Below are 27,791 nucleotides of genomic sequence, written 5' to 3'. Positions count from 1 at the left end.
TTGATTTTTCCTCATGGAACATTCTCTCTCTCTCTCTCTCTCTCTCTCTCTCTCTCTCTCTCTCTCTCTCTCTCTGTGTGTGTGTGTGTGTGTGTCATGAAGTGTTAGAAATCTGAAAAAGGCATGCAGTAAAGTCAAGTGCACATTCAGAGTGCTGAGATATCTGTGAGTAAAGGGAGACAGCAATTCCCAGTACACAGACAGGGAGTCTGTAAGTGCTTGAGATCTTCTAAATGCATTTGGTCTTGCATTCTGCAAGAAGCTCACATTTTTGGTAAAGGATGGTCCGAATTTGGGATCAGCATTTTTGGAAACGTCGCCCCCAGCATTTATTCTCTTGTTTGTAAAAGATGTTAAATTTGATACCGTGTGCCAACCACAACTTTAGCTAGCTTAGGTCAAATGTCCACTTCTTAAAAATCTGGATATGATATAAATTTTACTCTGTTGCTTTCATTTTCAAATGAAGTCATTATAACAAATTATAAGCAGTGGCTGCTGCAGTAGTGGTGTTTCTTCCCGGCTCCAAGCTTTTGAATAATGAACTACTCATGAGATTTTATATATATATAATATATATATATTTATATATATATTTTTTACAAATACCTAGGCCATATAGCTAGACCCTTATCCAACTAGCTCATTACTTAACCCACTTATACTAATCTACATTCTGCCACTTGGTGGGCAACCTCTGCTCAGGTGCCATGCATCTGTCTTCCTCCAAGACTTCATGGGTAAATCTCCTGCACCTAGCTCTATCCCAATCCTTTCTGTCTGCTGGATGCCCCACCTCCTATTTCCTGTCTCAGCAACAGGTCATTAGCTTTTTTTTTTTAAGACAGGAATGCATCCATACAATACAAAAGAGATTCTTTCTATAAGTGACAACATTCCTAGTTTGCTGTTGGAAAAGTACCTACATCAGAGCTCAATTAACCAAACTAGCATCCTGATCAGCCTAAAAGAAACTCATTAGGAAGAAACCCAAGTGTTTCTTTACTTAGTACAATGTGTGAGTACAGGAAGCCCTGGGTTATCCAAGGAAAAGGATGCCACCTATTAATTCTAAGACAAAGCTGGGTAAGGTTTCAGCGATGAAATACATGGGAGATAAATCCTTACAGAGCATCACCCTGCTTCAAAGTTAGGGCCCTATCAGTGATCCCTTCCTTGACTCTAGTGATATGCAAAGGTGAACAGGTCACATTCTGCTAATAGAGATGAGACAAGTAATTCAGGCACCCCTGTCAGAGAATTTCATTGCCAATTATAGCACTCAAAATTCTCAAAGATGGATTGAATGTTCATATATCTAACTTGGTCTATCTATCTATCTATCTATCTATCTATCTATCTATCTATCTATCTATCTATCTACTTATCATTTATGTATCTGTCAATCGACTTGTCATCTAACTATCTGTCTGTCTGTCTATCATCTATCATTTATCATCTCCACTTTTTTCCCTAATGAACAACTTATTTATTCAATCATCTGTAATATGGCTTTTCTATTTAAAATCCCAGAACTTCTCTATAACAAGACCGAGATATATTCCACCCACCAAGTGCAATGAGCACGTGCTGTGTTCTGGGTTACACATCAATATTCTTAGGTGATGTAACTCATTCATATTTTCAACATCCACTTTCATGGCCTCTGGACTGCCTATATCATAGAAGACACTTCTGCCTGCATATTTATAGACATTTAAAAACTCAATCTGTCAAAACAAGTTCCACCATCCACTAACTCCATCATTCCAAAGGGGGAAAAACTCGGAAACATCCTGTAGCCCTGTTCTTCACCGCTACCTTTGTTATTCTTGGGGGTACATGGCACCCAATAGTGGATTATTTAAAGCCCCAAATGTGGTTTTAATATACGTCCAAGGCAACAACTACTGCCTGAGAACTCAGGAGGCGTGTAATGAAGGTTTTGTGATTTTACTGAGGACCCTTAGTTATTAAGGGAATTTTGGCTTCATTTTCCTGCTGTGTTCCCTGGAGATGGAAGCCAAACTTCTGCCCAGGACTTTGACTCTGTCTGTGTTGCCTTCATAATGTGGCTCTAAGGAGCACAAGAGTCACTTGAAATGTGATGTGTCATCAGTGAGCTGAGTACCTGTTAGGACAAAGTAATCTGGGATTACTGGTCTACCTGCTTATACTGTTCAAAGGTGATGGTGCCGGTCTGTGCCTCATCCATGGCCTTAAACCTCTGCAGGGTTTCCAGGAGCTCCTCCTCCAGGGGTATGGGCCACGGCATGGCCGTGACCATCAGGAACTTCCTCCAGTCCACGAACTCTGAGTTTACTGTTAATAAAGACGTTATCTCCTGCAACTGGAAGAACACAGAGAATCTCACTGGAATATTTGTGCAACTAACTTGAGGCTCCTCCCACTAAGGCCTTGTTTGGTTCCAAATGAAGAGGGATTTCACATTGGCTGGCAGAACAAGTTCTGACTTAGGTTTACCTCCATTTTCTGCTCAAACAACAGATCCACACCAGCCAATAATTAGAAGGATTTTTAGTTTTTTGTTGTCTTGACATTCATGGCTTTTGTTTGCTGTTACTCATCCAATTTACTCCCATCAGTAAACCGATGTGTTAACCCGGGACACAATTTACTACCAGGTTACTGTGCTGTAACTATTTAACAATTTAATTTCCTAGGACATTTATGATGAAAATCCAGGACTCTCAAAATTGTCTACTATTACTTGTTAAGGTAGTTGCAAACTGGTCATAATTAGGTTGCATCTCCCAGTGTCTGAAACATTTCAATGTTAGGCCATTGATAATACGGCTTACTTTGGAGTTCATTCATTTATTGACATTTCATAAATTTCTTGCTAGTGCCGCAAACTGCGTGGGTGCTAGTTACCCTGGAACTACTGACTGGTCAGGTAAGGCTGGCACTAAGGGCTTGTAGATCCCAAACAAAGCAGACGCTTACTTCAGGTTGGGTGAGGTGCATCCAGCTGCTAGGAAAGTTATTTGTCCCGAGGTTCACGGTCACCAAGTCAAGCAAAATGTCAGTGAACGCTTTATTTCCTATTATGCCTACAACACAAGGAAACGTGCATTTATTTATTTGCTCATTGCCATCTGTACTGCTTTAGAGTTTATTCTGCTTAAATAGAAATATCATACATTAAATTTCTAGATATTTAGCACTGCCACCTTTAGAGAGGAAGAAGCTACTTTAAAAGCATAAAATAAAAAATAAAATAAAATAAAATAAAAAATTGCTGATGTTCTTCTTGTTATCTCTGTAAGGTGTCCTCTTTGGTCCAACAAAAATTCATTTCTGGTTGAACACATATTGAAATTGCATAATTCTTAGTTTAAAATTTTCTGGCCAGGTAGTGGTGGCATACAATCTCTGAGTTTGAGGCCAGCCTGGTCCACAGAGTGAGTCCAGGACAGCCAAGGCTATACAGAGAAACCCTGCCTTGAAAAAACAAAACCAACCAACCAACCAATCAAAACCTTCTTTGATTTTTGTTTTAAATAGATGTACTTTTTAAAAGAAACACTAAGTTTGTTATATCCAGTTGAAAACATAACATATTTCAAATGCATGGCTGCAAGATGACAGCCATAATGAAGGTAGCATCCACTTTTCAATTTGTCCTCCAGTTAGCAATGGCTTGCTTTTGTAACTCAGGAGGATTTGGATCAGTAAGTAAATTATATTGAAGTCACCAATTAACCATAAAATAACACTTAATTTTCAACTGTCTTGCTCTTGTACACCGATCTACTTTAGCATATCTAAGAAACTCATGCACTTTGATTCTTATTCCGAATTGCATTCACATGCACTAGAAATAGACAAAAAAAAAAAAAAAAAAAAAAAAAAGCTTAAGGGAAAAAAAAAAACAGTTGCCTAACACACAGCACAGGTACCTTCTAGAATTGTAGGAGATCAGTTGCATATATTCGAGAATCTGGAAGGGACACCATAGAGAGCTTTTTTTTTTTTCAGGAATAACAAAGGTAAATTAGACAAAGCATCCCAAAGTCTCCTTTTATGTCTGAGATTTCACCACATCTGAGAGTCCACATGAACTTCACTGTTTCTTCTAACCCCTAGGGAAATACAGTTATCCCTTTAAAGTGTCAGTGGTTCAAACTACATGTACAATTCCAAGGTTGTGACATGATACTACGAGTAGGGAGTTCACCCTTATCTTTGGGTACAAGTAACCATCCACAGGTAATTCCAAGATGAATTTTATGTTATTTTAATTTCGCTGAAGTATCTGATATTAGTCATGAGAACATTTTCCTGGGCAAAGAATTTCCCTGTAAAACAAAGGTTTAAATGATGCCATGCTGGGTTTCAGATATTAGAAATAAGCAAACCATGTTCTTCAGGATGGAACCACAAACACAATCTATTAAATCTGCAAAGAGAACCAGAGCATTTATAAATTGTTGCAATTGCAAGATATGTTCTCATTGTCTCTACTGGCTATGTTTGGAAGCAAAATGTTGTGAAATGATACTTTCAGTTAAAGTTGAAGTTGTCTAGCTGGCAATCTTAGTGTGAAATGGGAAAACCGTCTTAATATTTGACCTTGTTACTCAATATCCAAGGCATTTAGGCATCTGACTCCCAGATTCCACATGGCCACAAGTTCAATGGGAAAGTTTGCTCAAAAATCAATTTTTAGAAATTTTATCACTTTGGCACTGTTAGTTACTCACTGCCACTGGAGTTTGGAATTTCCCAGGAACAAGAGAGAGTTGTATGGCAAGTTGAAGATACCTACGATCACCAATCTGCTCAGTCTTAGTGAAAACATTCAGAAAGATGACATCAAGACACTGCCTAGAAGCATCAGCCTTCAATGAAGATTTGAAACAAAAGCATTCAACCACTGAACCAAAGTTGGAAAGTTACAGGAAAATGAGCCAGGATATTTTGCTTTGTATCTCTTTGTATGTTTGGAAAGTGTCAAGTGTCTTTTGTGTTTGACGCAAAGGCTGGCTGCTACTTCACTTTAACTTTTTTGGAAGTTATTTATTTATTTATTTATTTATTTTCTGTGGTTAGTAAGTAACAAAGTCAACCTAAGTCACATCACTCATCGCTTTCGTCTTGGCTTTCTGAGTCTGATGAGCTGTCCAGATTAGGTCCCACATGAGCCATGGATGACTGTGTCCTTGTATTCCATAGATGTATAGCTTTCCTTGGGTCAAAACTGCCAATGTCTGGAGAGTTCAGCTGAATGACTAAGATATCTGCCATGCTCTCAACCTTGGTTTTGTCATCCATGTGTGAGCAGGTGCGCTTCATCTGACGGCACCCACGTGCTGGCTCTGCTGAACTTGCCGGGAGGGCCAGCACTAAGTCTACAAGCATCAGAATATTCGGATACTTCTCTGAGTAAACGGAGTTTACAAAATCCCAGGTCAGCTTTCGAATGTTCTGAAACCTGAGAGGGAAGACAAAGGGCATAAGAGATTGAGAGACCTAATTTTGACCTAGCCACTGATGCATGCCACTTTATGCAATTTGTTTTCTTACTGACCTGGCATATATTTCTAATTTTAACATGCTCCATTCTGTATCTACTTCATCAGTTTTGACATTGGCAGCTTCCAGAACTGGCTCATAATGTGAAATCAGGATGGATATCTCTTTTTCTCCAAATTCTGTAATCCATACAGATAAACATGAATGTCATGTAGCTAAAAATAAAGGCATGCAATCAAAGCAAAGTGGGTTCAGAGTTATTGGCACCTATGCGTCACCTTGATTTATCCTTGTGGGCCACAGTTTAAAGCTGCCAATCGTAGTTGCTCTCACCACATCTAGGCTGGCATCTCTGAAGCAACATTGCAACCTCTTGATAAGATGTGTTAAAACCTCTGTTCTCACAGTGGAAATGTTTTCTTTCCCCTTGAGGCAGTTACCGTGAAAGTGTGTGGCTAAGTCCATCCTGCGTTCTTTTGGCCCTGGTCTGGGAGAAGATCACCCAAATAAAGAGTTAAATGAAATCATACCTGAAAAACAATTCCCCAAGTCAGGCATCTACCTGGACAGACCCTCAGATGTCCTCAACTTCTCACCTTGATTGATAGATCTGGAGCATTTCCAGTGTTGACTCCAAAGTGGCAAATACATCTGCAATGGAAGATTTTCTGTTCTGACTGGCACGGGACAGAATGCTAAGGACGCTCACGATGTCTGTTAAGAAATGTGCAAATTTGATGATATCTGCTTGGAGAACAAGATCGAGAAGTTCCCTGGCTTTCTGCCGACTGGTGTCATCTTTTCCCTTATCTACCTGTAACGCAAGTTGGAAACGATACAGTGGGTACTTCTCTGATGTCAAAAATCTTACTCTAAAAGGATTTAGCAACATGATTTCTTGATCTTCTGGAAAACTTATTTCAAAATTACTTACTGAGTGCAGTTGCTGAACAATTCCTGGGTATCCTTTGAGGAAGTTCTGCAGGGCTGCCTGTAGTCCAGGAAGCCACTGCTTGCCTCTTATTTGAGAAGGCATCACAGGTCGGAGGTGGAGGCCGTGGAAGGCCATTACCAGAGAACTCTTAAGAAGAGGAGAGTTGTGATAGAAGTGGTAAATACTGTTAAGGAATGCCTCGAGGTCGTTGTACAAGGGCACACTCTGGAACACCGCTTTGTATGACAGTTCCAGCTGATGTGCGAAGCAGTACACACTTTGCACGCATGGCTGTATAGCTCTCAAAAGTGGGGCCACTCTGTCCTCTCCATCTGTTACAGGGGAGTCATCACTGCCCAAACCAACCAGCTTCTTTGCCCAGTCTACGCTTGACAGCCTGAGTTGAAGATTGGTCTCCAGGGTTTTCTCAATAGCACTTTTTATCGTCCAAGGGTCCTTCTGTTGTACTGACTGCATCCCGACAATCTGACATTGCACTTTTCCTGCTTGTGCAAACTGAACATAGACCACTTTGGCTTCCTTGGCTAGACTGTCTACAATCCCATCACTGATGACAGAGAAAAACTTACTTTTTTCTAGTTTTTCTCTTAGATTTTTCCTTTCTACTTCAGCAATGAAGTACGTAAATGTTCTTGCGGCTTTGTTACTTCTGAAGACTGGGCTGATATCAACGCCCTTCATGTCATCCAACTTACACATCCAAATAAAATCCTTGAGGGGACGTCCGGTCTTGGCCAGAGCATGGCATGATCTGAATAAGTTCTCCACTCTCCCAAGGGTCACTTTGCTCATGGTCCTTACCATCAGCGCAGTGGCACCTTCATTCTCGGGACAGCCACTGGTTGCTTCCATCAGCGATGCCTTGGCATGGGCTTCGCTGAGGTGATGCGCACTGAGAAATTCAGCCCGGAAATTGTCCGTGCCGTGGAAAAAGCTCACTTGACTACCCCCTGACCTTACCCCGTGCTTGCGACACAGGACACAGAACATAAGGTTCAATAGCTTGTCATATACAAGCCAAGGGTATTTTTTTAGCCAAATTTTCAAAAACTGATGGTTTCTCTCTGGTAGGTAATAGTCAAGTTTTCGGGACCTTTTCTGCCTTTTGTCTGGAATCACAGCATCTGGAGAATTTGTGCCTTTAAAGAAAACTCCACATGGTTATTCAAGAATACTCCCATCATGTCTTCTCCCATCCACATCTGCCTCTCAAATACATGTGTTCTTCTTATTTATATATATGATACATATAATATATAATTAATGTATGATCTATCACATGATGTGTGCAATATAATTAATATATGATATATAGTATGATGCGAATAATATAACATATAATACACACATGTATATATATGATATATTACATATGTAAGATATGATAAGTACAAAGTGATATTGCTCATATGCATATGAGCTAATCATTTGTCATGGGCAACCTGCTTATCAGGTGACTTGTCCTGAGGAAAACAGACTCTCCTTTTCAGTAGCCACAGACTATGTAGCTTCTCAGCCGGGGTGACAAAGCGTTTTGAGTCCCCCCCCCCCCCATCTATGCTGCGGTGTTGGCTGGTGTGGTCTTGTGCAGGCTTTCTTTAGGCAATCATAGAATTGACAGTTCATGGGTGCATGAACTGTCAAATCCAGAAAACACTAGTTCATTGCAGCCCTCCCAGTCCCCCGACTCTCCCAGCATGCTTCCCTTCTTTCCATTGCTTTCAATCCATTCGTATTTTGGAATCATGGGAGCAGCTTGAGTAAACATCCGGTGACCTGCCAGGAATCTTTAATGAACATTTTCCCAGAACAGGAATGGCGTGATTATTTTCAAACTTGTAACAGTCATTGAGTTGGTGTAGTCTTTATTTGTCTTGCCCTACACTAGACTTTTCTACAGATTGGTTGACTTATCTACTTCAACCTTGAACTGGATGGTCGGAGTCAGACAGTTCCTTTTCAACTTCATTTCTTGTCAAATGATTGTCACATGGTCCTGGGCAACTCAATCTCTCTATGCCTCATTTTTTTCTTTTGAAAAATTATATTAATATAACTTTATAAAATTATTATGAAGATCAAAGTTAGCAATATATTTAAAGAAAATTTTGAATGGACATAAATCTTTATGTAAAAGATGAATTGATGTCTAGAAAAACAATGTCTAAAGTTATATATGCTAAACTGTCCTCATCTGTTTGCTTTACATTCTGGACAAGTGTCAAATATCACACTATTCCAGAAATATGAACAATTTTAATTCATCAGTTAAAAAATGAGATTCAAAACATGCCATTGACAATGGAACATGTAAATATGTTGCATCATATTGCTTTCCACAAGAGGATAACCTTTAGTTTAAATACAGATCTATGCAGATTATGGGTCAATCTCAACAATACTAGAATGTAAGAGAGGCCATATGAAAAGCTTATGGTTGATTTTTTTTCATGTACTTATGTAATGACAGAACCACATGGGAATATTTTGCATGTGAGAATACATAAATCCAATAACTGCTGTGAGGTTAGCCACTCATTACCTGGCATGAGAGGGTGAAGGTATTTACCCGTGAAGCACAAAAACTGACTGATCTGATCTGTGAGCCACCTATATAGGTGTGTCCACTTTTATTAATTAACCTTTTTGTCTCCTTACAATAGGCATCCACTTCTGGATATATACTATTCTGCAGTTAGTTTAAAAAAAAACAAGTTAGGTGTTTAGCATAGAAAAATCAGAAAAAATATAAAACATAAAATCCACGCTCCACAAACAACAAAAATAAATATGATCATCTAAGTAATATTTAAGAAAGTGTAAAACAACTGCAGGCCTGGGAACCAAAGACTAAAAATCCAGGGTAGCATAAGCATAGGAGACATGAAGAAAGGTCAAGCAGTAGCTCATAGACTGCCTCAGGGAGAACAAGGCCAGCATTTGCAGCCTGACTCCTGAAGATGCCAGAGAATTCTGTACTGTGACCTCTGAGGTGCAAAAAATAAAATGATTATTGTATTTTCTTTTTCCCTAAAATGACAGTACAAAACAAGGACAATGAACATTATTTTAGCTAATAACACCATACCATATGTCTTAACATATGTCTAAAAATTAACATATGGAATACATATTCTTTTCAAGTGGAGTGTTGTTTGTTCATAGAATGGTTAAAGTTAGACCATAGCTAACTTTGAATCACCAAACCCCTGCATCTCATAGACAACTCTATGGCTTCTGTCTAAACAACAGTAATGATCCTGTATGGTCTAGTTCTCTAGCTGGGTGTGTTAGGGGTGGGGCGTCCTCCTCTAATAAAGACCCAGCATCTCATTTCCTGTAGTTCATACAGTTGGGAAGGAAACTTAGGCTGGTGTCCTGACCAGTCCCTCAGCATCTATCCTCCTAATACTCTTTACATTTTCTAGAGTTTGTTCCTCTAAATTTAAATGCCTTCTGGGTCCTTGTCACCAAGTCACTCCATGCTTCCTAGGATTTTCTAATTTTTTTTTTTTTGCACACCCTCTTTTTTTCTGTACCAGCCTTACTCACTGTATACCAACTCTCCTTTACTTTGAATTCCTGGGTACTTTTTTTTTTTGAGATTTATTTATTTATATGTATACAGTGCTCTGCTTGTAGGTACTCCTGCAAGCCAGAAGAGGGGGCTATATCACATTACAGATGGTTACAAGCCACCATATGGTTGCTGGGAATTGAACTCAGGACCTTTGGAAGAGCAGGCAGCACTCTTAACCACTGAGCCATCTCTCCAGCCCCTCCTGGGTACTTCTAAATTTCATATTCTGTCTCATAATTAAGCAATTGGCTTATATTACAATTTTTTTGCCTGTCTTTTCAAGTCATACTCTACACCCCCCACTGCAGATGGTTTTCTTTTGATTATCCTTTTAAAAAAACATTTAGCTATTACTTATTTTCCTCCTGTCCTTTCAATTCTCTTGTGGTGGTTTGAAAAAAAAATGGCTTCTATAGGCTTATGTATATGAATGCTTAGTCACCAGGGAGTGGCACTAACTGAGAAGGATTAGGAGGTGTGGCCTTGTTAGAGCAAGTCTTTCATTGGGGGTGGACTTTGAGGCTTCAAAAGCCTAAGCAGAGCCCAGTCTCTCTCTCTCTCTCTCTCTCTCTCTCTCTCTCTCTCTCTCTCTCTCTCTCTCTCTCTCTCTCTCTTCCTGCCGCCTGTGGATACAGATGTAGAACTGTCAGCTACTTCCTTAATGCCATGTCTGACTGCATGCTGCCATGTTTCCCGCCATGACAGTGACTTAAACTTCTAAAACTGTAAGCAAGCCCCAACTAAATGCTTTTTTTAAAATAAGTGTTTGCATGGCCATGGTGTCTCTTCACAGCATTAGAACAGTGACTGGGACATCTCCTTTGCTGTTTCATCATTGTCTGACAATGATCCTACTGTATTATATTCAGAAAAAAGATAAATTTCATATATGTGCATACTTTAATTCTAACGTTCCTCGAGTTCACCTGTTGATGAAATAAATGCCATTCTCTATTTAGCTTTAAACTCTTAGTTGGAATGTAATCTCTGACTTTAAAGATATATTAAAGAATGCATTCTAATATTCATCATGAATACTAGGATCCCTTTTGAAGGAATTATGAAAGGCTTATAATTTTCAAAAGTCCACATTCACCTACTTAAATGTTTCCAAATGCCTTTTGCTAGGCTAATAATTGTATAGTTTCCTCCTAGTCACCATCCTGGAAGTGTAAATTAAATCATGTATTACTTTAGGGTTATACACCTATCTTTCTTATTTTTGCATGTAAAAATATACCATGGACAGAAATGAATAACTATTGTAAGTTCAAAATGAAATGATGTGATAAAATGGCACTGTAGGAGCTGACACGTGTCTGTGTATGTGTTTACCCAAGCAAACACATGTGCACCTTGCCACCCCCTGGCCCTGTCATGGAAGTTTTATAGATCATAAACTGAATTATCACTGTTATTATCAATATTTTTTTTGGATTTCTGAAAATACTGGGACTAATGTTCAAAAAGTGAGGTTGTGTTTATATTAAAGGCCATTGGGAATGACATGATTTTCCAATAATTAGGATGTTTAGGGAAATAAAAAATAACCCTACTTATAAGAGACAACATAGTTCACACATAAGATGAATGTACATTGAATTATCAGAGTCCAAAGTGTACATGGCCACAGACACATTGCTTAATTGATTTGTGACTGAATGTTCAGTCCAGATGACTATAGATGAGGGTCCCACACACATGTCAGTCTGAATTACATAAGAAAGCAATTGGAGGGACTCATTGCAGAAAGCATAATACTGTAATGATAAAACTTGAAGGTATTCATTCAATAATTTGTGTGAGGAAAATAACATATGCATTCTTATGAGGAAATAAATTAGGCAAGTTTCTACCAGCAGAGTTCTACTCAAGATCTGTAAATCAGCGAAGGAAAAGGCAGTTCCAAGAGGGACAGCCTTCATCTCCTGGTACACCCGCCGCTGGCTAGACAGAAACACAAATCTTGGATGCACAATACATCTCTAGTTAGAAGTATGCACAAAGATTATCTTCCAACTGCCAGATGAAGTCAGGTTTACCAGTATGCTTCCAAGAGAGGAGGAAGACAGAGAAAAGCGTTACCAGGAATGGCCACTGCCACGTGACCACACTGCTACACTGCTTGATTCACTCGCTCTGACTCTCCTGCTTTCTTAACTCAGATGAAAGTTGCACCAAGTAAATACCTGACAAACTAGGGCAAAGCAAAGTCTCCTGGCAGTGCCCTACACTCCAACAGGATTCATTTGTCTTCTGGTCAAGTGATGCCCGCTGTAATCAATTTCAGTTATCTTTGTGCTCCATCAGCAGCAAATCCTTTCTTACCTTTAGGCGCCATATCAAAGAACTGATCCCGAAGGCTGTCAAGCTGTTCGATTGTTAGGGTGCCATTTTCTTCCTTTTCTACTGGCGGAGGGCGGACTGGTGGGGGAGCGTCTGGGAAGACTTTTACGTCTCCGTTGATGTAGAATTCTTCTTGGTTTAAATAAATCTCATTTTGAATTTTTGTAGCTGTTTCAATGTAGTAGCGAGCTACTTCAGTCAGTTTCTCTATACTGAGAGTTGAGAAATGAACAGGGTGATCTCCATTGAAGATATAAAATAAATGGTTAACTTAATAATACACACACACACACAGTTACACACACAAAAGCTAACACATTACAGGGCAAGTTACATGATTCTATAGGTATTTAAAACTTTTAATTTATCTTCAGCAGGGTGCAAATTATTAAAGATAAAAAACAAAGCATTCTCTTATTAAGTAGGCAACATAGTTCAGCTTTTTGCAAAGCTGAACAAGAAGAAAGTCTTTTAAATTTGGTTTTATTAGCACTGAAATTTCCTTTTCTACATAAGAAAGATGATATCAAAGGTTAGATTATTTTTTAGAATAAGTTGATGTGGCAGATTACAGAGTTTGGTAACTGTTAGAAGGACTCAGTTCCTTTGGATGCAAAATAAATTATAAACTGAATCAAATTTGGTTATCTACTTCTAGGAAAGCAAAAATAGTTTTTCTCTTGATTTATGCCAAAGGAGTTCATCTTACCAAAATCACACTTGGCAGAGTAGCCTCTGGTGCACAAAATCCAAAGCTGCCTGATGTTCCCATGAAGAGCAACAGGTAAGGGCTACCATGGTACAGCGGAACTAGCAATAGGTCCCAGGGTCTCACTGAGAGCATGTGCTTGGCATGGTCCCATGCTAGTCATGGCTCTGTGAGTACTTTATCTTTGAAACAAAGCCACTAATATTTACTCCCTCTTTTTCGATGATTTAGAAGAATACACTGATACAAATAATCAGGTAATAGTTAACAGCCTAGTTTCAAGGCATTTTAAAGGTATATTAGATATAATTAACGGCACTGCCAATGGTATGAAGAAAAGATCTTGTCATTGTCTATTAATTTGTTCATATTACATCTCAATTGTTATCCCATCCCTTGTATCCTCCCATTCCTCCCTCCCTCCCTCCCGCTTTCCCACTACTCCTCTCCCTATGACTGTGACATGATAAAGACCGAATGTCACGAGAAACTACATAATTATTCTCTGTACAATGAGCAACAAATATTCATATCCTGATAATTCAAATATTATTATTCGTTCCTGTTCTAGAAAAGGAGCCCTTGAATTCAGCTCCTAAATGCTCTTTGTGAATGTTCATACAGTATTTGCTAATTAGGAGGTGGTTTAGAGTGTTCTGGTGCTGGGGCCACACAAGAAGGGGATCACATAGAGCCTGAGCCTATGGAAATAAAGGGTCTTGCCACAAAGACTGAGACTTGGCCAGAACCAGAATATCAAATGACTGGGCACCACCTAGTGGAGGGTTACTATGAGTAATTTCAATAGAGAAACATAAAAAGGCAAGAAGAATAGATTTGGGGTTTTAAGGGATTTGACAGCCCGTGTCTCTCTGTCTCATGAGAAAGAGTTCTTAGCTTCATGTTTTGTGACTTCTTGGTCAGAGTACATGCAAAATGTCAACAGACACACAACACAAACATGAGGCTGACGTGTACATCGCTCAGAATTAATATCCATCTACACTTGATGGACTGATACATAAGGAAGCCGTGAATCCCAAGAACTCAGACGGAATGCTTTCAGTTACAAGTGGCAGCCACAGACCAGGGCCACACATCACTGCAGAGTTCCCCGTGATTGCCTTGGCTGCCCAGCAGTGATATTCTGTTATGCTAATGGCAGCCAGGTTAGCAGATGGAAAGGAGTGTCCTTGGATATTTTTTTAATTTCCTGCTTTCTACTGTGGAACAACAACACTGGACAACTGGGCTGAAGATTTTAACAGTGAAACTTTGATGATGCGACTGGAGAGGGCCAGACACAGTGGCTACGCACAGACGGTGGTTTCTACTTCTGAGAACACTTGCCATTTCATGCCCTTTCTCAGGCAACTTCAGAACTCTTAGCAAACGTTTGCAATCTACCTCATAGTATATATGCCTAGCTCAAGCCAAAACAGGAGCAATAGCTAAAGTGGAGTCCTTTTTGTTAATAATGCTAATGAGCCCCAAGCAATCAGACCCGGTACTCATTTGCGGGTAATTTGAGAATCCCAGTCTCCTGGATTAAAAATTGCATGTAATATTAATATGCAGACTAAAGCTTCCATTGAGGAGAGTGAAAATTGAGCTCCTCAAGGGGAAATGGCATTGAAGAACCCTCAGACACACTGTTTACTGCCAGAGAGCACTCAGTACAAATGTAATGGTGATGCTCACCTTGAGTCCTTGTAGCAGCTATTCCTGAAGCTCCAACATCACACACACACACACACACACACACACACACACACACACACACACACACACACACACGGATAGGTGTACACATACAGAGAGACACACATTGTGTGTGTGTGTGTTTGCATGTAATTTAAACTGTAGACATCTTAAACACCCTTGTCTTTTTTTTTCATTTCTGGCATTTAGTGTGGTTTTTGAGCCTTGGAGAACCTTACCTGGCCATTTCATTCAAGTATCTCTCACCGAGCCACTTCTCCATAAGCTTGAAGATGTCAACCATCTTTGTGACTATATCTTCAATGACAGCCAAAGCCTTTAACTTTATCAGTTCAAGTCGAAATTGTGTGGCTGCTTCTATTTAAGAAGGAAACTGGATGTAAGCAAACTGAACACAGAAAGAGAAACATTGCATTTCTCTATTCATATAGAGTTTGTATTTTAAAAGTACATGGAAAAAGGGTGGAGGCTCCTTAAAAAGAGGAAGTATACAAAAGGAGGAGAGAGAAGGGCAGTCAAGAGAGTTATGAGGGATAGACATGACCAAAGAATGTTATACGCACGCATGAAATGATTATAATGAAACCTCTTCTTTTGTAAAATTAATACACACCAAAGAGAAAAAGAGGGTTTTAATGTAATATATCTCCATATAATTTTACAATGAACCGAATCCACTTTTTATATCAGTCACACCCTGGTTTATAAACTTTTCTTTAACTCAGCGATATAAGTAAGGTGGAGTCCACCTCACAGAGAAGCAAAGTCAAGCATGCAGTGATGTCTTTTGAGGATTGAAACTAAAGTTGTTCAGGAGCTTTGGTTAAGTTCAGTGCCTGGATGACCAGGTACCGATTCTTTCTTACCTACACTACAGCTTTCGTTATGCTTTCTCTCCCTTCTGTTCCCCACTTCAACCCCAAATTCACCTCTGCAGCACTCCTCTCCTTCCCAGGGTGATGACACCAGCGCAATTTCTGTCTGCTCAGGCTGCAGTACCACCCAGTGTCCCGAGGGAAGGGGCTTTGTTGCTGTTGAGGCGGGGTCGCTCCGTCACGACTACTCAGCGAATAGGTTTTATACCCTCTTAGCCTTGGCACATGCTTTGCCCTCTAAGTCCTGGCCTCCCTGCTTGGCCTCCCTTCTTCCATGCTCATCTGGTTCAGCCCACAACAGTTCTGGGAAGTCTTTCCTAATGCGTCCCCACCTTGTCCCATAAGCCCATTTCCATCATCACAGGATGTTATAAGGGACTGCTCATCCCTCTCTCCTTCTAGCTTTATTACTGTTCTGGCTTGCTCTTTGAAAGCTCATGGATATGCACACGAGCCTCCAGCAACCACCACAGGACTCAGCCTGCAGTGGAAAACGTGACATGTAACATGAGGAATTAAATTTTTTATCGCATTGAGGAGCTTGTATCATGTGAGTCAAAAATGAAGCTCACTGGAAAAACAGGGGGATCGGGTACGAACACAGCCATTGAGAAGAGAAACGAATGTTTTTCTCTCCAGATGCCTCGCAGTGTGGGGATCAGACGTTATCAGGGAACTCTTGAGAGAAATCACACAGCCCCAGGCTTTGGCAGAAGTCACATAGCATAGCCTCCACAGGCATTTGGCAGCAGCACCAAGCAATCCGAGTTGGAGTCACATAAAAGGATGCTCCTGGCCATAGAAAGACCTAGGCAAAGACCGCTCAGGAAAGAGCTCAGCTAATCAGCTGCTAATGTGACCATATATGGCCTAATGCCTGTACTGGGTGACCAGCCATTCGGACTCAGATGTGATTGATCCCTAGGCCATCCATGCAAATTAGAAGGCAGCACACCCTTTTATAAGTCCCCTAGCACCCTATAAAAAGGTCTTTGGCTGGGATCACTGCCATTTTGTATGGATAACTGACTTGTGCATGCTGGCTGTTTTTGTATACTGTTTGAGTCTGGGGTCTCCCTTCAGCGATTCTAAGACTTTACAGCAGCTCCCTGGAGTCTGGTAACTTCAGATTTTTCTGCTGGATTATGGGAACAGGTGGTGGGTGAGGGGGGTGAAGGGAGAGAAAAGGAGGGAAGTGAGAGCTGCCGAACATCCTTATTAATGTTTGTCTCATAAAAATCTTCTGATTGGCTCAATAGGGCTGTGTTATGTGTTAGGCTCAAAGGGGAAAAAGCCCAAGGACACTCCCCACCCACACCCCCCAAAGTGGCAAGTCCACTGACTTGGTTCAAAATGACATTCTTGGCCCCATTCCAGATGGAATATAGGAAGACTGCTGGTGGAGAGAGAGAGAAGTTCCCTCTCACCATTCCTCAGGAACCTATACAACTGGTTTCTGTCAGCCAGAAAGAGCCCTTCTCTCTCTCTCTCTCTCTCTCTCTCTCTCTCTCTCTCTCTCTCTCTCTCTCTCTCTCTGTGTGTGTGTGTGTGTGTGTGTCTGTCTCTCTGTCTCTGTCTCTGTCTCTGTCTCTCTCTCTGTCTCTCTCTCTGTCTCTCTGTCTCTGTCTCTCTCTCTCTCTCTCTCTCTCTCTCTCCATTTACCTGGGCTGCAAGCCCCCTCCCCCACCACCCTAAACTCCCAGGCTATTCCAGTTCACAGGAACCCCTGGCCCCATGCTAGGCTATGGGGGTTCTTTATAACCCACAAGGATTTTCCCTGCCCACACCCCGGGGCTCTTACCAGTCTGACCTCCCCTCTCCTGGATGCTTTGGACTTCCCCCTCAGGCCTCTGGCTATTCTCTCGCTCATATTTATAATAAAATCTGTCTTCTTCTCTCCCACGGATCAGTCACTTTGCTGGCTTCCTTGTGCCTTTGCTCACATTGTGATTTTTGTCACCTAGGACAGCGACAATTGTTCCTTTCCGCAGACCAGCTTCACTCAGTTGGCGATATTCTACATTCTATTCTGAACTGCACTAAAAGGCAACCAGGAGACCGTGAGAGCGCAGGTCTTGCTGTTGTTGCTGAGTATAGGCAACCAAGACCCTAAGTTTTGGAGGGAGAGATATGAAGGCTCCTGGCTGGTCTTTGTTCCCAGAAACTCATTCTCAGGACTTATGGGCACTGGCCAGAACTTATGTTGTTTTTATTTTTATTTTTATTTTTTTAAGTATTTATTTCCTTTTAAAGCTTTATGTATACGAGCATTTTGCCTGCATATGTATGTGCCACAGATGCATGCCTGGTGCCAGCAGAGGTCAGAAGAAGGCACTGGATCCTCTGGAAACTGGAGTTACAGATGGCTGTGGGCCACTCTATGGGTACTAGAAATTGAATCTGAATCCTCTGGAAGAGCAGTCAGTACTCTTAACCACTGAGCCATCTCTCCAGCTCCAGGACTGACTGCCTTAATAAAAAGGAGGGATTTACTCTTTTGCAGTATAAAGCCATCTGTATCAGACAGCTGCTACCTAATCTTGCAAAGCCACACCAACTTGTGCCTTATTTTTCTTTCTTAGTCTTTGAAATTTGAATTACAGCCTTTGCTTTTCTTTTAAAAAAACTTTTTCCTAAATCTTTTTGTCAGCCTGCAGATACTTTGAAAGAGATTACTTAGGGGACCAAGGCATAGTGATGCATGCCTGTAATCTTTGCACTCAGGAGACAGGGGCCGGGAAACTTGTTACTTCAACAACAGAGAAAGCCGCATAGCAGGTTTGAAGTGAGACTCAACTAAATCAATCAATCAGTCAGTCAACCAGCCAACCAATAAATCACTTAATCCATTTGATTAAGTTTAATTAAAGCCAGATTCATGTAACTCATACAGTAACAGAGTAGTCAAAGGTTGGTTTTATGGTCAAATGAAAAACCATACGAGTGGCCTGTTCTGCTTGAGTTCTGAGACTTGGCTTGAGGCTGCTGCTGAGCCCTGACTGGGTCATGAGCCCCTGGCTTCTCTCTCCTGACAGCATGAACTTGTTCAGTGCATCCTCCTACCTTCCACTTGCAGGGCAGCAAGATGCTCCTCCTTTATCTTGAGCCTCAGCTCCTTCTTCCTTTCTATTTCAGCCAGTTCCTCAGGGGATAAGGTGATGGGACTGACTTCTGTCACTGGCGATGATCTCCCTGAAAGGTAACTGAAACGTGGTGAGTAAATGACCAACATACGAGCCTATGGACATGGCACATAAACCATAGGACTACATAGCAAGATCTGTACAGTTAGAAGCCGCACGAGACCTTGAAACAAGAAACCTTGGACCCCTTGGGGGTGAGCAGTGAAATATTTATAATCTTTCATTGAGGATTCTTTGAGCATTCTGGGCTGCATTCATAACAAAACATGTGTCACATCATAAGAAAAAACATCCAGGTGGACAGCAGGCACAGAAGTGATTTCAGAATCAAAACAAAAGATAAAATCAGGGGTTTGAGGACAAAAATTAGCATATTAGTTCTTTTCAGAATTACTACTTCACAAGGAATTTCTTAAGTTTAAAAATGGTTTTAGCTAGCTTTGGAGGTGTACATCTTTAATCCTAGCACTCGGGAGGCAGAGGCAGAAGGGTCTCTGAGAGTTTGAGTCCATCCTGGTGTACAGAGTGAGTTCCAGGAAAGCCAGGGCTAAAACAAAGAAACCTGTCTTGAAAAACCAAAATAAATAAATAAATAAAAATAATAAATAAATAAAAGTCTTTAGTTTTTTTTCCAAGAAAAGACCAAAAGTTAACTTCAAAAAGATATGAGTGAAACACAGGAATGCTGAAGAATATGTATCCAAATTAATTCTTTTAATTTGTGCCCACCTAAAAGCATTTCAGTGACTACATAAACTGTCCGGACACTAAGAATTTGTCGATGTTTGTTGAGAAACTACTACCCAAGGCAACGTGATTCTATTTCAGGCCCAGCTGGTGAATTTATACACAATTCATATGATTATTCTTGAGCATATATGGTCACAAGGACCTCAAGTGACGCGAAGGAAAAGAAAGTAGAGCAAGGAGCTGTGAGGGGAGAGGTATAGCTGCTATACTAAAAGATGAATGTATAGAGATTATAGATAAAGGAGAGGTTTGCTTCTGCATTTGTTTATCATTGAATCATTAAAGACTGGACTTGGCCCCTTACGCCACTGAAGTAAACAGATGTTTCCTTTAAATACCGAAAGTTTTACTTGTTAGAATGTGAGATGGACTCAAATGGTATATTCTTTACCACGGATAGCTGTCCTTCACTTTGCTTCATGGCTCGGTACCACCCCTCTGCTTATCCTCTGGGTGCCCCTCCCCCCGCGTGTTTTTGGCATCCAATCATGGAATGTTTCCCCACTGTAGGTGCTTAATAAACACGTGGTGGCAATATGACAGTTGGGAGACTTTCCTTTCTTGCCTTAAATGACATAGAAGGACGTCCACATAGAAAGGTTGAGAGGAAAAGCCAACCATTGCTTAAGCTCAGTGGGAGGACCTCTCACTGTTTTCTCCATTGCTCTCCCTTCATGACTAAGGCAAAGATTAGGTAGGAATGTTCTGGAAGAGAATAGTGTGCCCCTGAGTGCCCCCGAGACCTGTAAACACAGAGCCTTTGAACTTCTGCAGCAGATAGTAGCCCCTCTGTCTGGACACTCCAGGTTACGCGTCCTAATATGGTTAGAGCTGCCTTTGAAATACATCTGCTGGTTTCATCTATGATTTTCTTAAATGAATTAGGCGGTGCTGATATGCACTGCGGTTTGCCAATGACATCCACAGCCCGCAGACTCTTATGTCTATAGTTTACAACACTGCCTAGCATCCAAGCTGCTTAGAGGCTGACATGCCTGGTGCATAGGTCTGAAGTGACATGGGGACTGGGTCCTAGTGTCATGAATACCTTTTGCTTTCTTCTCTGTCTTTTTCTTCTTGAGTGGCTCTTTCTCCTTCTTGGCATTTTTTTTCCCACCCGACTGAGGAGACTTTTCTTTGGTGTCTGGTGGTGGCGTTTCATTTTCTTCTTCTACGAGCCTTTGGTGGACTTCAGCAGCCACCTGTATGGGAGCAGTATTTTAGTGAGGATGGCAGTAAGCAAATGTGATAATCACGTGGATTTATTCATTTAGGTTCCTCTGGAGTGTCATCCCACTATAAACAGCGATGCCCGTGGTCTTGCCCTTTAAGAAGTACACAGTTCTTTGATTGGATGATCCAGCCCCTAAGTGTTATTTCCCTGCAGCTGTCTACAAGGAGGCTCTTATCTCATTAATCCCTGATTGCAATGCAGTGTTGTTTGTACCAAGTTGGAACTGTAATCTGACAAATCTAGTATTTTGCACACCTTCATTTAGTTTTATCTCCACTGATAAACCAGCCTGGCCCTATCTTAGGCTTGAAAGTCATCTTATAGTAAAAACAAACTAGATTCAATCCTGTTTACAATTACATTTGTCTCTCAAGGACTAACTATGCCCACCTGTAACCTTAACCACAAATGGTTCTGTCCTGCCTGTTCCACGAAACAGAAACCATGCCTTTGTTTATAAAAGGGTGTTTTTTAAAATCATCTTGTTATGACCACCTTGAGCCATGTCTTTGTTTCAGGAGGTTGTTATGACCTACTTGTTATGCTTATGTGCTGCTCCTGTATTCCTGCCTATTTTGTTCACCAAGTCCCTATCCCCTATTTGGAAACCCCCTACTCCTGAACTATAAAAACCCCTACACTCTCCAGGTCTAAAGCTGATCTCTTAAACCCCACCTGAGTGAGAGACAGCTCATGTACAGGAATACAAAAGCTTGCTTTAATTAATTTGGCCATGATTTAGATCAATGGCCTTTTTTCATGCATCTTTCAGATTAAACACCTCTATGAATTTCGCATTAGCTCTTCTTCCAAGTTTCTGTTATCTCTTGCCTCTAGGACAGGCTACCCCACCGCCCCCCAACAGTTTCTGGTCTAGTTTCCTTCCTATTGCTGTGATAAACACCATGACCAAAGGCATCCTGGAGAGGAAGGTGTTTGTTTGGTTTACACCTCCCAGTGCTAGCCCATCATTAACGGAAGTCAAGGTAGAATCTCAATCAGGCAAAGTCAGGAACTACAGACGGACAGAGGGACACTGTTCACTGCTTTGCTCTCTGCCCCCATGGCTTGCTCAGATTGTTTTCTTAATCAAGCCAGGACCACCTGCCCAGGCTTATGCCCTCTCATACCAATTATTAATCAAGAATTTTTTTCCCACAGGCTTTCCTACAGAACAGTCTGATAGAGACAATTCCCCAAATGATCCCCCCTCCCTTTGAGATGACTCCAACTTGTGTCAAGTTGGCAGAAAAATAACTAGTTCATTTTCTTAAACTTTCAAGGTTGACCCTGTTGAAGGTTGGTCTGTATGCAAATGCTAATTTCAGAGCCCTAAGATCTAGTTACAGTCCACAAAAGTATATTCTCAGGTACACCGAATGACTGTTGTATAAACTTTGCTCCCCAATTGTCTCTGGTTGGTTATTAAAGAGCATGGACAGCCTATAACTGGGCAGAAGACAAGTAGGTGGAGCTTTGGTTCCTAGCTGATGATGATGATGATGATGATGATGGTTATTACTGTACATTTTAATCCTACCTAAATATTATCCTATGAAATTACCATATTGCAAAAGCATGTTTGTTTACAGATTGTGTCTGTGCACTATAGATAAAATGAGATAAAAATTTCACATCCCTCTAGCCAGTCCTGAAGAAAGTAGGTCCAACAGCAGTTGAACCATAAACATTAATCCTGTGTTTAATCCGTTCTAACTCTTGTCACCCTCCCAGAAGATTCACTGCTTGTGGAGATAATATTTGCCACAGGCCAATGTCATAGTCCCTAGTTTCTCCTACTCTCTCACTTTCTATGTGTCTCTAGTCATAGTTAGCCTCTCTCTCACTCTCATGAATGTCTGGATTAATGCTGTCTTATCACTTTATGATAATCATACTGAGGAGATACAGACCTTTACTGGCCCACTTTACATCCTCTCTACTTTAAGAGTTTCTATATGCTTTAGCCTTGTCTCAGGACTACATAGACAAACCCAGGAGACATTGTATACAAGTTCAGAGCATTAACTACTAAACAGTCCCTTTCTCTCATGCATACAAACACATATGTAAAAATATTGACCTCACTGAAGTATAGAGTCAAGCGATGTCTATCAGCGGTTGAAGGTGGATGATACGGTGCAAAGAAAATGTTAGCTAAAGGATAAAGTGTCCTAGTCAGATGAAATAAATAAATTCTGATGGCCTATTATGTAGCATGGTAACAGTAGCAGTCTTGAGTTATGTATTTTATATTCCAAAATTGGTAGAGTGCATTTCCAATGTTTATTCCAAAAATCTGATAGTAAATGAGATGCTAGATACATTGTTAGTTTGGTGTTCATTTAAAAATGCCTATTAATATCAAAATATCAAATATAAGTCAAAAGATATACAATTACTATTTATAAAATTTAAATTTAAGAGTATATGCATGTTTACATATAAAATATTTATCATCTTTGTATCTATCTATCTATCTATATATATATTGAAAATCTTTATTTAAGAGTTATGTCCCTCAGGTTATCCTTGTTTCTGGAAATACTAGAAGTAAGTACTAAGTTTATTTGACTCTGGGGCAGGCAGCAAAGATTATTTATGAGAACCGAGAAAAGACTCAAAGAAGTATAGAAAACCCACATGCATTTTAGAGGTTCAGGAGATGAGAATCAATAAGATGATATGTATTTTTGTTTTGTTTTGCTTTTTTGAGACAGAGTTTCTCTGTTTAAGCATTTGTGACATCCAGATCTGATATGATTTCTGAGATTAATAGAATGAGGAAAATGAACAAGAGTATAGGACACACACACACACACACACACACACACACACACACACACACAAACACACACTGACACAGACACACACACACACAGACAAACACAGACACACACACACAGAGACACACACACAGACAAACACAGACACACACACACACAAACACAGAAACACACACACAAACATACACACACAGACACACATACAGACAGACACTCAGACACACACACACACACACACACACACACACGGCCTATCCCCCTCAAAGGCCTTTGTATTCATGTTTGTAAAAGGCCAGGAAGTTGCTGCCTTTTCCAGACCCCTGACACTCACTTCATACCCCATGGCTCTGCATGTAGCTGTCTCCAACTGCTCCATGGACATTAAGCCTCATCACCTACAGAAGGGCTTTCATACTCCCAGACCTATTTGTACTCTCCCTAACTTTAGGTACCTGTGCTCTCCTTATGGAGGGCAATGTTTGCTAACTGAGAGATTTTCTTTTAAAATTGTAACATCACAGAAAGATTTGCCTCCAGCACTTGAGATAGGCAGAAAAGCTATATAGAAAATGCCAGTTTGGGAAAATATCTTCACCAATGCTACATCTGACAAAGGTCTAATATCCAAAATATATAAAGAGCTCAAGAAATTAAACACCACCAAGCCAAATAACTCAATTGAGAAATGGGGCTTGGAAATAAACAGAGAATTCTCAACAGAGGAATATCAAATGGCTGAGAAACACTTAAAGAAATGCTCAACCTCCTTAGTCATCAGGGAAATGCAAAAAACAAACAAACAAACAAACAAACAAACAAAAACAAAACTCTGAGATTCCATCTTACACCCATCAGAATGGCTAAGATAAAAAATTCAAGTGACACCATATGCTGGCGAGGATGTGGGGATAGAGGAACACTCCTTCATTGCTGGTGGGAATGCAAACTAGTACAGCCACTTTGGAAATCTATCTGGTGCTATCTCAGAAAACTGAAAATAAGGCTTCCTCAAGACCTAGCTATTCCACTCCTTGGAATATACCCAGAAGATGCTCCAGCACACAACAAGAAAATTTGCTCAACCATGTTCATAGCAGCCTTATTCATAATAGCCAGATCATGGAAACAGCCTAAGTGTCCCTCAGTAGAAGAATGGATAAAGAAACTGTGGTACATTTACACTATGGAATACTACTCAGCTATTAAAAACAAGAATTCCTGAAATTTGTGGATAAATGGATTGAACTAGAATTGATCTGAGTTAACCCAGAAACAGAAAGATTCAAATGGTGTATACTCACTTATATCTGCATACTAGCCCAAGGGGCATGTCCCATGAAAGTCTTCACTTACCAGGAAACTGGGACAGAGGGGAGGATATCCTATTGGGACTCTAGATGAGGGAAGCATGGGAGAATAGCAAAGTAGAAGGATCCAGAGGGTCCTAGAAAAACCTACAAGAAGAACATTATGATAGGCAGATTTGGGCCCAGGGGTCCCGCTCAAACTATGGCACCAGCCAAGGTCAATACAGGCAGTAAACTTTAAACCCCTACCCATATCTAGACAATGGACAGAACACTCTCCACAGTAGAGTGGAGAGTGGGATATGACTTTCTCACATACTCTGGTGCCTCACCTTTGACCATGTCCCCTGGAGGGGGAGACCTGGTGGCACTCAGAGGAAGGACAGCAGGTTACCAAGAAGAGACTTGATACCCTATGATCATATAGAGGGGGAGGTAATCCCCCTCAGGAACAGTCATAGGGGAGGGGAATAAGGGGAAAATGGGAGGGAGGGAAGAATGGGAGGATACAAGGGATGGGATAACCATTGAGATGTAATAATAATAAATTAATAAAATTAAATTAAAAAAAAAAGAAAATGCCAGCTTGGTTGGCTTGTTTTGGAGTTTTTCCCCCAACAGCTGACCTTTTGATTAAAATGGATTTCATGCTATCTACTGTGCTTTTAAGTTCTTGGTAAAGTTGAAAGCTTGATTGTTAAACAGACCCCCTTTAGATTGCAAGCAATTCATTTTTTTAAAAAATTGTTCTTGCAAAGTAGTGTAAGTTAGCAATTTCCTTTAAAATTGGACTTATCTCCTTGGCAAACAACCTTGTGATGATGATGAAGGTAATAACTATGATTAGCATTTTTCTCAAAGACCTCGAGATCTCTTTCAAGAATTAGCAGAATTTAGAATACATTTTTAAAAGTAGCTTCTAAGGCTGGTAAGAACTTCAAACATAATGACTTGACATTGTAGGTGTTAAATATGACTTCTCCGAAATCATTACAAACCTATCAATTAGAAAGTTTTGCTAAAAATTAACATAGCACACTAAATGAGTAGCTTTTGGCAAAATTGCTCCTTAGAAAAAGCCTGAATTAGGGTGCAGTTCATTCCAATTGTGCCAACTCATTTGGAACTGTTTGCCTACATCCATTTTCTGAATCACACCTGTCTCATTTGGAACTCAAAGTTTCTTTAAATGTTCATTTTCTAACAAGACATGATTTATTCATTTAAGGGTCCAGGTGCTAAACTCATGATTTTTTTTTATTTTTTTGTCTTTTTTAAATTGTGTGACATTAGATTTATAGAAGTCTATTAAAACATCTAAAATCCTGATTCATATATAATTCATATACAGTATTCATAATAGTATTAAGTGAGCATTTTTCCTATGCTTCCTATGAGACATTCCAAAGAAAATATGTACAACTTTAAAAAAATTTCTAGCAAATAAACAATATTTATAGTATATGGTATAAAACATTTTTATACACACTACTTTACTGAATTTCAATCATTTGAGAAATATCCTCATGTGTTAAGAGGAAAAGTTGAAGATTTAGAGAAGCTAACAGATTTTTCAAAACTCCAAAGAGTGTGTTTAATTGTCATATGCAGCATAGCTAATACTCTGGCTATATGTTCCTCTCTTTAAGAATGCAGTATTTTTTCTTGGTTGTTTTGATGCACTATGTGTGTCTTGCCCGTTATGTTTTTGAAGTTCAATTAACAATGCCAATACTTCATGATCTTTCTAGAAAATCTGCACCTGCTTCCCACTCCCTGGGACTTGGCGCTTGTGGTGTTTGTGCTAATCATTATTGTCATCTCCATCATCTTTTTATTGGCTTCAGTGTTGGGAACATGGAAGCAGGTGCAGCAGCATCTCAAGGCTGTACTGATAACTCAGGATTGTCTTAGGTATGGGCATTGTACTAAACTAAGGTATATGAACAATAATAGAACCAAGTTAAGTATCCGGGGAAAACACTAACAAAAAAATGACCAACTAGGGATGGGTGGATGACTTAGTGAATAGAGTGCTTGCTAAGCAAGGATGGAGACCTGAGCTTGAATCTTCAGAAAAGACAAAATGTTAAGTGCAGTGTTGGCCCTCTGTAGTCTCAGTGCAGCAAGATCAGAGGTGGAGATGGGAGGAGCTCCTGATGATTATGGTACGGCTTGTCTGGCATGCATTTGCAAAGAGGCAGAAGAAGACAACAAGGGAGGTAGGAAGTGTGGTGAGACACCCAAGGTTGTCCTCTGACCTCTAAGCACATGCACTATAAGAGGCACATACCCACATTTACACACGTGAGCATGCACATGAATCTCTTCTCTCTGTCTGTCTGTCTTTCTCTCTGTTTCTCTGTCTCTGTCTCTCTTTCACACACACAGACACACACACACACAGACACACACACACACACACACACACACACACACACACACACACAGAGAGAGAGAGAGAGAGAGAGAGAGAGAGAGAGAGAGAGAGAGAGAGAGATTCAATGAGCCAAGACACTGGGAGGAACATCAGAAACTACAAATATAAGAGGAGGTCATGATCATAGAAGTCAGGAACTTCAAGAAAAAAAAAACCCAACAAACCAACTAACCAAAAACCAACCATCCAACCAACCAAATGAAACCTCAGAAGATCTAATCAACTACAAGTAAGAGGTACATATTTTAGAAGGGGAAGGAGCAGTAGGCATGGGCATGGCCATGCAATAGTACAAGGAAAAGTGAGCAAGCCTGATCCACACAGTTATAAGGATGGTGAGGTAGCAATGACAAGACTCAGGAAGGCTGAGTCTCAGGGTCTCTCGGTCAAGGTTTGAGATTCTATAGTGGCACTTGGAATGGCCATGCCATGCACCTTTTTCATT

At 40.4% G+C, this 27,791-nt stretch overlaps 1 protein-coding gene across 3 annotated transcripts in view; it reads right to left on the bottom strand.

The window, feature by feature from the left end:
• The window catches only part of SPEF2 (sperm flagellar 2), a 168,584-nt gene that overhangs the window by 16,109 nt on the left and 124,684 nt on the right, over positions 1-27,791 (bottom strand). The window contains exons 27-35 of one of the 3 annotated variants that reach the window (XM_084781448.1): positions 20,628-20,781; positions 18,750-18,878; positions 15,030-15,168; positions 12,363-12,592; positions 6,434-7,593; positions 6,096-6,313; positions 5,778-5,986; positions 5,555-5,678; positions 4,922-5,458 (exon numbers count right to left, since the gene is read on the bottom strand). In XM_084781448.1, the coding sequence (XP_084637574.1) occupies positions 5,104-5,458; positions 5,555-5,678; positions 5,778-5,986; positions 6,096-6,313; positions 6,434-7,593; positions 12,363-12,592; positions 15,030-15,168; positions 18,750-18,878; positions 20,628-20,781 (2,718 nt within the window). In that variant the 3' untranslated portion in view covers positions 4,922-5,103. Of the gene's footprint in view, positions 1-2,167; positions 2,351-2,967; positions 3,075-3,925; positions 4,323-4,921; positions 5,459-5,554; positions 5,679-5,777; positions 5,987-6,095; positions 6,314-6,433; positions 7,594-12,362; positions 12,593-15,029; positions 15,169-18,749; positions 18,879-20,627; positions 20,782-27,791 lie in introns of those variants that run through there. The other 2 variants (XM_084781449.1, XM_084781450.1) reach the window with 2 other exon arrangements.

This window comes from Acomys minous, assembly GCF_964271855.1.
Source record: "Acomys minous genome assembly, chromosome: 5".
NCBI classification, from domain to species: domain Eukaryota; kingdom Metazoa; phylum Chordata; class Mammalia; order Rodentia; family Muridae; genus Acomys; species Acomys minous.
The sequence above is the reverse complement of the archived record's forward strand: the minus strand, read 5'-3'. Positions and strand labels throughout refer to the sequence as shown.